This window comes from Mastomys coucha, unplaced genomic scaffold (genome assembly GCF_008632895.1).
Source record: "Mastomys coucha isolate ucsf_1 unplaced genomic scaffold, UCSF_Mcou_1 pScaffold7, whole genome shotgun sequence".
Classification (NCBI taxonomy): Eukaryota; Metazoa; Chordata; class Mammalia; order Rodentia; family Muridae; genus Mastomys; species Mastomys coucha.
Genome location: NW_022196913.1, coordinates 51,520,236 through 51,532,814, shown reverse-complemented (window position 1 = coordinate 51,532,814; position 12,579 = coordinate 51,520,236). Strand labels below are relative to the sequence as shown.

General features: G+C 43.4%; 1 protein-coding gene across 9 annotated transcripts in view; it reads left to right on the top strand.

The window, feature by feature from the left end:
* Positions 1–12,579, top strand: part of Kif13a (kinesin family member 13A) — a 187,748-nt gene that overhangs the window by 167,406 nt on the left and 7,763 nt on the right. For 3 of the 9 annotated variants that reach the window (XM_031359234.1, XM_031359230.1, XM_031359229.1), the window contains 4 exons: positions 1,624–1,671; positions 3,224–3,329; positions 4,574–4,725; positions 5,248–5,352. In XM_031359234.1, coding sequence (XP_031215094.1) covers positions 1,624–1,671; positions 3,224–3,329; positions 4,574–4,725; positions 5,248–5,352 — 411 coding nt within the window. Of the gene's footprint in view, positions 1–1,623; positions 1,672–3,223; positions 3,330–4,573; positions 4,726–5,247; positions 5,353–5,697; positions 5,740–7,418; positions 7,566–12,579 lie in introns of all 9 variants that reach the window. The other 6 variants (XM_031359236.1, XM_031359235.1, XM_031359233.1 and 3 more) reach the window with 4 other exon arrangements.

The window sequence follows — 12,579 nt, the reverse complement described above, 5'->3', positions numbered from 1 at the left end:
TCCCAGCACTTGGGAGGCAGAGGCAGGTGGATTTCTGAGTTCGAGGCCAGCCTGGTCTACAGAGTGAGTTCCAGGACAGCCAGGGCTATACAGAAAAACCCTGTCTCGAAAAACCAAAAAAAAAAAAAAAAAAAAAAAAAAAAAAAAAAAAAAAAAAAAAAAAAAAAAAAATAAATGAATCATAAAAAATAACTGTATAGAGGACTCGTGAGATGGCTCAGCAGGGAAAAGCACTTGCTGGCTGTCTTAGTCAGAGTTTCTATTCCTGCACAAACTTCATGACCAAGAATCAAGTTGGGAAGGAAAGGGTTTATTCAGCTTACACTTCCACATTGCTGTTCATCACCAAAGGAAGTCAGGACTGGAACTCAAGCAGGTCAGGAAGCAGGAGCTGATGCAGAGGCCATGGAGGGATGGTTCGTTTGTTTGTTTGGGGGTTTTTTGTTGTTGTTGTTGTGTGTGTGGTTTTTTTTGTTTTGTTTTGTTTTGTTTTGTTTTGTTTTGTTTGGCTTTTTCAAGACAAGGTTTCTCTGTATAGCCCTGGCTGTCCTGGAACTCACTCTGTAGACCAGGCTGGCCTCGAACTCAGAGATCAACCTGCCTCTGCCTCCCAAGTGCTGGGACTAAAGGCATGCACCACCACTGCCCAGCATCATCCTAAACTCTTAACATAGTTCTTAAGGCAGGAGGATAGCAGCTTGAGGCCAGCCCAGTTTATCTTAGTGAGATGCTGTCCCATAAAACAAAAACAGAACAGAAAAAGAGAGTAATAATCCTGAGCCCAGGGCGTAAGGACACCCACAGCTGCAGTGGACAGAGATGGCAGAGGATCTGTCACCACATGTTGTCTTTGGGTTTCTAGTCAGTCTCACCAAGGAACTGAGAGAGGGTGACCTCAAATTCAGAATCCTCCTGCCTCAGCCTCCCTAAGAACTAGGATCATAGCTGTATGCCCCCACACCTCACCCATTTCATCATACTTTGTAACTGAAAACACAAATTCGCAGCAGGGTAACAAGATCAGCTGATAAGGGTACTTACTGCCAGGCCTTGTGACCCAAGGTCAGTCCCAGGACCCAGAGGGTGGAAGGAGAAAACTCACTCCTGAAATATCTCCTCTGACTTGTGCGTGCATGCTGAGGTATACACAGACATGCACAAATGATAAATTAAAAATCATTTTAAAATATTAGAAGTGGCCTTGATAGCCATCAGTAGAAAAATGGAACCAGAATCGTTATGCTATAAAACACCATGAGTAATAAATAATACAACACCTACAAAGTGTGAACTATGTACATGAGTACTATTTAGTATTTATCGGCATATGTCCTCATATAATTATAGAGATATGTGTGAAAGTAATAAGCCTCAGTTTGAGAGTAGTCATGGTGCCTGGTGAGAGAAAGCAGGAGCAAGGGAAGACGGTACCAATATATTTATAAAATAAAAGGAAATTAATAGGGGTATGTGGTGCATGCCTCTAACCCCAGCACTCAGGAGGCAGAGGCAGGAAGACTGCAAGTCTGAGGTTAGCAAGGGCCAGGGTGAAACCCTGTTTAAAAAGAACCAGATGATCATTAAATACGTGAGTCATGTTGGTAAAATGTTCATCTCTCACAGGTCTCCTCTAGCCGGCCAGATCTCTCTGGCTTCGATGAAGACGATAAGGTACGTGTATAGTGCGCATAAACACCTAAGTTCTTAAGGAGATACTATGTGTTTAGGTGTGTGTATGTGTGTTAAAGGTTTTATTTCATACATGTGTTTGTCTCCGTGTATGTCTGTGCAGAGCTTTCATGCAGTGCCCACAGAGGGCAGAAGAAGACCTGGGAGCCTTAGAGTAGGGGTGACAGGTGATTGAGAGTCTATTTGTGGGTATAGGAAACAGAACTCAGGTCCTGCGTTTAACCATTATGCCCCTGTGCTTACAATTTTTGTTGACATACTCGGGAAACTTAAACTTTAGTCCTTAAAGTCAGTAACTCCTAAGAAGGTAAAAGAGTTCCTTCGAGAGTTTCCCGTTAGAGCCAGCATCTGTGGCTATTCATAGTTCATCATCCCAGGCATATGTCAAGTAAGCATACCATCTAGTTTTCCATAGACAGCCCCAGCTTCCAGGCAGGATTATGACTAGAAAGATCATCTTCATTAAAAGTGTTTTAGTCTGCCAGGCAGTGGTGGCGCATGCCTTTAATCCCAGCACTTGGGATGCAGAGGCAGGCAGATTTCTGAGTTTGAGGCCAGCCTGGTCTACAAAAAAAAAAAAAAAAAAAAAAAAAAAAGGCTTTAGTTTGGTCTTAAGTCACTGCACCAAATGTGTTGGATTAATGCACGTGACTGCCCTAGGGAGGGAGGGAGGTGGATGGGGGCTACGTGGGATTTCAAAGGTGGTCTCCCAGAGGGCATGTGGCTAGTCCCTTACTCCCAGCCCTTGGCAGGCAGAGGCAGGCAGATCTCTGCGGGTTTGAGGTCACCCACTACTACATAGTGAAAGCCTAACTCCTAAAAACAAAACAAAACAAAATGTCATGACTGTGTAGAATTTTGTTAAATCTTAAAATAGAATAAAATGCTAACATTTGTTCACTCTGGTTTTAATGTTATTTGTTTTAGTCGTGGTATAATCATCATTATATACGTTTGAGATGTTTTGCAATAAAAGTAGTTTTAAAAAGGGAGGCACATACGCCACTTTAAAAAAAATTGCAGGGAGGGGCAGTGAGCAGGATGTAAAGTGAATAAGTAAAATTAAATAAAATATATTTAATATATCATGTTAATATATTTATTAATACATATTTAATATATTTATATAATATAAAAATATAGATTTATTTATGTATATACAGAGTTGGGTATAGTGGTACATGCCAGCACTTGAGAGGCAAAGGCATATGGATCTCTGAGTTTGAGATCAGAAAGGACTACACAGCCAGACTTGGTCTCAAAAAAGAAGGAGAAGGATGGGCGGTGGTGGCACTCGCCTTTAATCCCAGCACTTAGGAGGCAGAGGCAGGTGGATTTCTGAGTTCAAGGCCAGCCTGGTCTATAGAATGAGTTCCAGGACAGCCAGAGAAACCCTGTCTTAAAAAGCCAATAAAAGAAGAAAGAGGAGAGAGAAAGGGGAGGGAGGGAAGCGAGAAGAAACTGAAACCCAGGCTTCTTTTCACATATTTTTAGAGTGACTTCATCAAAGTTGACCTATATTTTTACTTTGCAGGGCTGGACTGAGACCCAGTTAGACATGTCTGACTACAGCTCCAGCTACCAAGATGTCGCATGCTATGGGACTTTACCCAGGGACTCGCCTCGCAGGAGCAAGGAAGGTAGTGGTGTCCAGATTGCTTTTGATGGTATTCCTTTTTAGCTGGCCTGTGAAGCCAAATTCCACCTATGCAGATGCTCAAAAACCGTCTTCTTAACTGGAATATCCCATGTTCACTTACTGGATTTCTTTTTGCTGTGTGTCCAACATATAAAATAATAGTTGCGTGTGTACATATGTGGTGCTGGGGATCAAAGTGAGAGCCTTAGGCATGCTCAGCATGCTCTCTCTCTCCAGCCAAAAAGAATATTTTCTGTATGGGATTTGGAGTTCTCTGGCTCACTGTTCAGTTCGTCATGTTCTGACCTTGTTTTAAGACATATGTGATTCTCATTCAGTTTTGTTTTGTTTTGTTTTGTATTTTGGTTTTTTGAGACAGGGTTTCTCTGTATAGCCCTGGCTGTCCTGGAACTCACCCTGTAGACCAGGCTGGCCACAAACTCAGAAATCCACCTGCCTCTGCCTCCCAAGTGCTAGGACTAAAGGTATGTGCCAACCCTACCTGGCTTCATTCAGTTTTCTTAACCAAAAGAGTATTTACCTATCTCTCTCTTTTTTTTTTTTATACTCAAATGTTTAAGGAAGCCTGATTCTAATACCTATCACAGGCTCATAAATGAAAGTAGAAATGACTTGAGTCAGGGACATTATTATGTAAACACACAGTTGTTCCCCCCCACCACCCCATCTCCTTAGAAGGCTGAACTAAGTGTTCAGGTGCAGACAGCACCTTAGCTGAGGGTGCTTACTCTCCATTGCTATGACAAACTACCTAAGAAAAACTCACTTAAGAAAGGTTTGTTTGGACTCACGATTTCTAAGGTTTTGATCAAGGGTCAGCTTGCTGCATGCTTTGGAGCAGAGGCAGAGTGGTAAGGGGTTATAACGGTGAATGCTTCACACCTCAACACCTCAAGAAGGAAGGGAGAGGGCTGGAGAGATGGTTCAGCCATTAAAAGCTAGGCTCACAACCAAAAATATAAGAAAGAAGGGAGAGAGGAGAATCCGGGGACAAAAACACAGCATTCAGAGGCATGCTCCTAGTGACCCTGCTCCTCCAGCTCAGCCCAGTCAGCCATGAGCTCATCCATGGCTGTCTGCATTGATGAGGCTGGCCTTCTCATGATACGATCAGTATAAAGTGGAATTGAGCTGGCGAGCAACCCTAGGTAATGGCCTGGCTCCCCGTGTGCCTGCGAACATGCTCTGCTATCTGAAAACCCTTGCCCTCTTTGTATTCCTCAGGTTGTCCATCAGAGAATCCTCATGCCTTAACAGTCAGCCCTTTTAAAGCATTCTCTCCTCAGCCACCAAAGTTCTTCAAACCCTTAATGCCTGTAAAAGAGGAGCATAAGAAAAGGATGGCCCTGGAAGCAAGACCTCTCCTGAGCCAAGAGGTAAATGCCTGACTTCTCTCTACTGTGCGGGGCTGATCGGAGGGAGGCTGCAGCCTTCAGAGAGCAGTGGTCTGTGGTCGTGTGTGGGGACGCTGCGTGCGATCATGCATGTGTTACATCTCTCTGTGAAGCCCGTTCTCGAAGCCTTCCTCTCAAGCATGCAGGGCTGTGGCAGGAGTTTTTGATTACTATCACCAAGGTTGACTTCTCTATAGCAATGACATTTTGGTCTTTTTTTATCTTTCGAGAGAGAAGGAGATGCCCGATAGGCATTTTGAAACTGTAACAGGCCTTTATGTATCCACTTGTTAATAAAACTAATGATGTGTCTTGCCACAGAGTATGTGCACTCCAGTCAGATTTGACTAGTAGTTTAACTCTGACCCATAACATTGGCTGCTGTGTCCTTCACATGTAATAAAAGTGTTGTTGTTGCTATTTCTAACATGCATGTACTTGGTAGATATGCTGGCTGTGATCGTCTCCTGTGTGTGATGCATCTGTGTGTCTTAACCTTTGCAGAGCATGCCTCCATCCCAGGCACATAACCCTGGCTGCATTGTGCCCCCAGGAAGCAATGGCAGCTGCATGCCAGTAGAACACAGTAGCAAATCCGAGAAGAAGATTGTAAGTTCTGGAATGTTTCTATCATATCACCTGGTGGTGGGTCAGAAGCCCTTTCCCAATCCACCACCCAAATGCTTTCAAAGAAATTAAGACATGTGTTGAGTCCTGACTTCACAAATGAAACCTGGCTCTTGGTAATGCCATTTTGCATGAATGTAACCTTGAACTGTGATTTTTTTTTCCAAGTGTTCTATTTTATTTAACTCATTTCCATATCATCTTAAATGTGGCAGCTAGTGGGGGGAAGCACCTTTGATGTCTCTGGTTATTAGAAAGATAAGCATAACAGCAAGATCAGTTTAACTAATTCGGAAATCTCTCTAATGTGTCTGTGCACATTGCCAGATTCTGAAGTTAATCTACCTAGAGGAATTGCATTTACTTGGCGTAAGTAATCCCTCACTTAGTTGTGGGTGTGTTTGAAAGCTTTCTTGTGTGGCTGCTACCAAGATACCTGTGTAGTTTGTAGCCGCTCTGCCCCCATCATCCTCCCTCCTCCTCTCCATCCCTCCGGCACCAGTAGCTTCTGTTTACCTACCTGGACAAAACACATTCCAACCTGGTTGCTCTTAGCCTGGCTTTTAGAGTGGCGAAATCTTGTGTTACTCAGCACAAGTAAGGTAGAACTCTGCCTGTGAGACCTTAGTCTCCAGCATGGCTCCAAAGCTGCAATGCTCCAAGTGCTGGGAGGGGCAGCTCACACCTGAGATCGAAAGTTCAAGGCCAGCCTGGGCTGTAGAGTGAGCTGTCTCCAAATAAATAGACAAAGTAAAACAAAACATATGAAATGCCATTTTTCAAACACCATGGTCCCTGGTACTTTTTGTTATAAGATATGCCTCAATTTAAAACCAATTTCTTTTAAAACCTGTAGGTTTGGAAGCCTGGGAAGAATCGTGGTGTTATTTCACGGCTTTCATTCTCCTGTGCCTTCCTAGGCTTGTGGAGGGGTTGGGGGAAACCAGCCTGGGCAAGAGGAGGCTGTTTGATAGTCACTGCTGCCTATAATCCACTGTCTTAAGCAGTGTGGGGAGTCTCATTCCCAGCCAAACAGCATCAGGCCTATTCGAGGGGTCAGCCCCACTCACGGTGCATCCGTGTGAGACCATTAGCAGCACCACATGCTGTGCAGACACACTCTACCTGCATCTTCAACTGATGCTGCGGCAGGCCATTGTCATTCAGAGCAGCAGCTAGATGATAAAGCAGTGACTCTGCGTTCATAACAGAGGGGAGGAAGAAAAGGCATTCTCTTCCTCATCCACTCCTGTTCCTAAGTTCTGTTTTCCTGCTCTCACTTCTCATGGGGAAGAGGGTAGCATCCTTCACCTGCATGGATGTTAAAGAGCCATCCCGCTTAACCCCACCATCCTCGCTCTGAGTGTAGGAAATCACAGGGTGCACTAAAAGGGCCAGTGGCTGTGCCTTTACCCCACAGGTTGTCAGGATGTGACTGATAGAGTCTGTTGGCTGCCTGACATTGACTCTCGTCCCTGGGTTAGAGAAACACGAGATTAAAACCATTTACTTTGCCCCAATACCCTCTAGAGGCTGCCAGGTACCCCTTCTAGTGCAGATGTGCAGTTCACACAGCTTGCCCCATGGTTACTTTCCTGCCTTTCCTTTGAAGAGCTTAAAACAAAGCCCATCTCAGCAGGCAGAGTAGAGGACAGCACCAGATTCTTTTGACCTAAGACATCTCGAGCAGTACTTGGGCTCTGTGTGACCAAATGCATCATGTACGGATGCTGAGCAGGGTTGAATGGTATCTTTTTGTTGCCGGCATCTGACTTGAGAAAGCTGCCTCTGCTGGCTTTAGAGGCAGAACAGCTGCGCATGCCTGCTGCGCATGCGCACTGTGTCTGGGGCAGTCGCACAACTTTCTTCTGTTTGGCCGTTTTACTTCCGGAATGTTTTGGTAGTCTAAGTGGCTTGTTTGTTTGAGCTGGGGTTTTTATTTTCTTGGGGAAGCTTTCGTTTTATTTCCTCTCTCATAAATTGATATGAGCTATTCCCTTCCTTTTTGTTGTTGTTGTTTTATTTTGTTTCTTTGTTTTTTGAAACAGGGTCTCACCATGGAGCCCAGGATGGCCTTTAACTTGCAATCCTCCTGCCTCAGCCATTTGAGTACGGGATAGCAGGCTTATGCCACCAAACTTGGCCATGTCTGACTCTTGTAGCTTGGATGTCAGATCACTTAGAAAGATATACAGGTAAATATGCCTTATCCTGTATAAATAAGATTTTTAAAAAACAGCATTTTCCCCCCAGTCTTTTATTTTTATCCCATATCACGGTACAGGGTATTGAACCCAAGGCTTGTGTCAGGCAAACTCTCTGTCCCTGAGCCATATCCTTTGCCCTTTATTATTATTTTTTATTATTATTTTGAAGCAAAGTCTTCCTAAGTTTCCCAGGCTGTCTCACTATGTAGCCCCGGCAGGTCTCAGACTTGCAATTCTCTTGCCTCAGCCTCCCAAGTAGCTGGGGTGACACACAGGCACCACTATGAGCAGCTTTGAGCTTGTCTTTTCCTAAGTCATGAGGTCTAGGGAATAGCAGTAAAAAAAGTCAATCCCTATCTCGGGTCTTGCACAAGCAACCCGGCTTTCTCCTCTTACTTCATTGACGAAGCAAAGGTCTGGGACGACTGAGCAGTTTGCCCCAAGGCCTGGTTATTGAAAGCATAAGACAGAGATCCACATCCTTTGTTCAGGTCTGCACTCTGCCTCAGAGCCCCAGGGGCAATGCACAGAAGTGCTGGGAGCCGTTTCTGTCACCCGTCCACCAGCCACTGTAGTGGCCTCAGAGTACCGTGTGAAAGCTCCCCACTGATTTAAGAATGGGCTTTAGTCCCACTCTTTTAAAAATCAAAGTGTTCCAGGACAGCCAGGACTATACAGAGAAACCCTGTCTCGAAAAACCAAAAAAAAAAAAAAAAAAAAAAAAAAAAAAAAAAAAAAAATCAAAGTGTTTTGTCTATGGATAAATATCACTTAAGTTAAATGGGGCAAAAAATAAACTCACAAAGAAGAGAGCTTCAGAGAAGCCGAGAGTTTGACCCCTTTGGGTCAGGTTGTAACTTTTTTTTTTTGCTCTAAGCCATCTGTAGGAAGGTACTCAGTTCAGTGTCCTTTAAGATTTGGTGTTAAACACTTGGGAGGTGGAGGCAGGCTTTCTGAGTTTGAGGCCAGCCTGGTTCACAGAGTGAGTTCCAGGACAGCCAGGGCTACACAGAGGAACACTGTATTGGAAAAAAAAAAACAAACCAGCAACAACAAAACAACAACAACAAAACAAAAAACAAAGATTTGGTGTTAAATGACAACACTTTGCTATATTCTAACTAAAGTCCTCTGCTGTGCACTGTGAGCCAAAAACCTTTTTTTTCCTCCTTGAAAGTGTTTCTCAAGCAAACTTTTAGTATCCTTTTACATGTTAGAAAATATTGAATACTGATTAAGGATTTTGATTTTATATTCTGGCTTAAGTTGTCCTTATCTCATTAGCCTGTTTCCTGTTTGAACTTCATCTCCTAGAGTTCATGGGTCCTTCAGGTTTCCCCAGGTCATTCTCAACCTTTAGGAATAATTTTTATCTTCCTGAGTTTGCTACATTTCTACCCATTTCTACACATTAAACTAATGGTCACATGTCACCCGGCAATCAATATTTTAGAAAGATGAAAGTCCCCAGACCCTTATTCCTCATTTGCAAAATTGCTTTTCCTTGCACAACAAATTCTTTTTTTAGTGATTAATTACATTGGGTACTCTTAAACTTGGAAAATTACATTATTTTTTAAGCTTAAATTTAAAAAAAAAGGAGTAGTAAAACTTGAAATTCAACTTTCAGTCTAAATATAATGAATACGAGATCTAAAAATACAGGAAAGGGTGGGTGATTGAGATAATCTGTCCAGCTTCTGTTTTTTAATCAGCATCACAGCCCAGAGAAAGAACATGCCATCCATATGCATGGCTTGCTTTATGTCTTCATAATGCTAGCAAGCAAACTCAGCGTGTCGCAGTGCCAATGAGCCCTTTACCAAGAGAGCTACAGTCCTCCCAGCCTGTCCTGGTCACCTTTCTATTGCAATAATAAAGAACCAGAACCAGGACAATTTATAAAAGAAAGCATTTACTTGGGCTTACAGTTTTAGAGAGTTAAGATCCATACTGGCAACAGAAAGAGAAGACATCTGGCAGGAAGAGCTGAGAGCTTACATCCCAGATCCTAAACAGATTCTAGGATCCCAGATCCTAAGCAGTTCTTTCTACCTAAGCAGGTAGAAAGAACTAGCTTCAGATGTTACAAGTCTTTTGAAACCTCAGAGTTGGCCCCTGGTGACACACCTCCGCCACAAAACCACACCCCCAGTCCTTCCCACACAGTTTCACCAACTAAGGACCAAGAGTTCAGTGGGATGAGCTTATGGGGGCCATTATCATTCAAACTACAACATGGCTGTTTTCAACCTACAACCTACAACCACCAGTTTTTAAAATAAAAATGTATTACATTGATTTAGTTGTGTGTGTATGTATATGTGTGGTGTGCACATGCTATAGCACATGTGTAGAGAGGACATCTTGCAGGAATTAGTTCTCTCTTCACCTTGTTCATCCCAGGAGTTGAACGTAGGTCCTCAGGCTTGGCTGCAAGCACCTTTACACACTGAGCCATGTCACTTGCCCTGAAAGGAAGGAAGAAAGAGAGAGAGAGAGGAGGGAGGGAGAGAGGGAGGAAGGAAGGAAGGAAGGAACAAACTACCTAATTTTAAAAGTGTCTAACAATTGAGATACAAGGGCAGTAGCTGAGTCTGATGCCACACACTTTTAATTTCATGCTTGGGGAAATAGATGCAGGCTGATCTCCATGAGTTCAAGGCCAGTCTGGTCTATGTAGCAACTTCCAGGTCAGCCAGGGCTGGACAGTCAAACATGTCTCAAAAGAAAACAAACAAAAAGATACAAGAGGAAAGTAACTATTCCCTTGTCAAAAATTTTGTTTTGTTAATTTTGAAATTTTTATCATTTGATATCTGATACTTACTTTAAGATTGGTGATTTCTTCAAGTAATTTATACTCATTTTTCCTCTCTTTGGAAGAGTCCTAAGATTAAACCAAAGGCCTAAGCATGTGTCACTGAATGCACATCCAGCTAAATGTTTTAAGTGTTAAAAATTAATTTTTAAGTTGAAGCAGCAATAGAGAGTATTAACTGTTACTGGTTTTTATTTTTGTTTTTCGGGGGTTTTTTGGGTTTTTTTATTGGTTTGGTTTGGTTTTGGTTTGGTTTTTGGTTTTTGGTTTGGTTTTGGGGGTTTTTTTGAGCCAGAGTTTCATGTAGCCCAGGCTGGTCTCGAACTCACTATATAACCCAGGCTGATTTCAGACTCACTATATAAGTGAGGATGATCTTTTACTTCTGATCTTCTAACCTCCAAACCTCTGAGAGCTTCGTAGGTATGTGCCACCAAGCCTGATTTACCCAATGCTGGAAATTTCATGTTAGGATCCGCTCTGTCAACTGAATTATATCCCCAGCCCTCTTAAACTATTTCTGAGATACTTAAATCTCATAAGATTATAAGATATAAAAGAAAATATTACTATAAAATTCAACAGATGAAATTTATATTTATGGATAGCCATCTGCCACAGTTTTTACTACCTCCCCTTTTTCTTATCTAAATAATAGACCCACCCCCATGCATTACTAGTGAAGATGGCAGGTGTTTGAGTTCTGGGTCTCTACACTGAGGTCGCCAAGGTTCTACAGTGAGGTCGCCAAGGTTCTACGATGAGGTCGTTAGGGTTGTACAGTGAGGTCGCTAGGGTTCTACAGTGAGGTCACTAGGGTTCTACAGTGAGGTCATTAGGGTTCTACAGTGAGGTCGCTAAGGTTCTACAGTGAGGTCGCTAGGGTCCTACAGTTAGGTCATTAATGTTATACAGTGAGGTCGCTAGGGTTCTACAGTGAGGTCGCTAAGGTTCTACAGTGAGGTTGTTAGGGTTCTACAGTGAGGTTGTTAGGGTTCTACAGTGAGGTTGCTAAGGTTCTACAGTGAGGTCAATAAGGTTCTACAGTGAGGTTGTTAGGGTTCTACAGTGAGGTTGCTAGGGTTCTACAGTGAGGTCAATAAGGTTCTACAGTGAGGTTGTTAGGGTTCTACAGTGAGGTCACTAAGGTTCTACAGTGAAGTCACTAAGGTTCTACAGTGAGGTTGCTAAGGTTCTACAGTGAGGTCTCTAGGATTTTACAGTTAGGTCATTAAGGTTCTACAGTGAGGTAGCTAGGGTTCTAGAGTGAGGTCGTTAGGGTTCTACAGTGAGGTCGCTAGGGTTCTACAGTGAGGTCGTTAGGGTTCTACAGTGAGGTTGCTAAGGTTCTACAGTGAGGTCGCTAAGGTTCTACAGTGAGGTCGCTAAGGTTCTACAGTGAGGTCGCTAAGGTTCTACAGTGAGGTCGCTAGGGTTCTGCAGTGAAGTCGCTAGGGTTCTACAGTGAAGTCACTAGGGTTCTACAGTGAGGTCACTAAGGTTCTACAGTGAGGTCGCTAGGGTTCTACAGTGAGGTCGCTAAGGTTCTACAGTGAGGTCGCTAAGGTTCTACAGTGAGGTCACTAAGGTTCTACATTGAGGTTGTTAGGGTTCTACAGTGAGGTCGCTAGGGTTCTACAGTAAGGTCTCTAGGGTTCTACAGTGAGGTCGCTAGGGTTCTACAGTGAAGTCGCTAAGGTTCTACAGTGAGGTCGCTGAGGTTCTACAGTGAGGTCACTAAGGTTCTACAGTGAGGTCTCTAGGGTTCTACAGTTAAGAAATTAAGGTTCTACAATGAGGTCGTTAGGGTTCTACAGTGAGGTCGCTAAGGTTCTACAGTGAGGTGGTTAGGGTTCTACAGTGAAGTCGCTAGGGTTCTACAGTGAGGTCGCTAGGGTTCTACAGTGAAGTCACTAAGGTTCTACAGTGAGGTCGCTAAGGTTCTACAGTGAGGTCGCTAAGGTTCTACAGTGAGGTCACTAAGGTTCTACAGTGAGGTCGCTAAGGTTCTACAGTGAGGTCACTAAGGTTCTACAGTGAGGTCCTTAGGGTTCTACAGTGAGGTTGCTAAGGTTCTACAGTGAAGTCGCTATGGTTCTACAGTGAGGTCGCCAAGGTTCTACAGTGAGGTCGCTAAGGTTCTACAGTGAGGTCACTAAGGTTCTACAGTGAGGTCGTTAG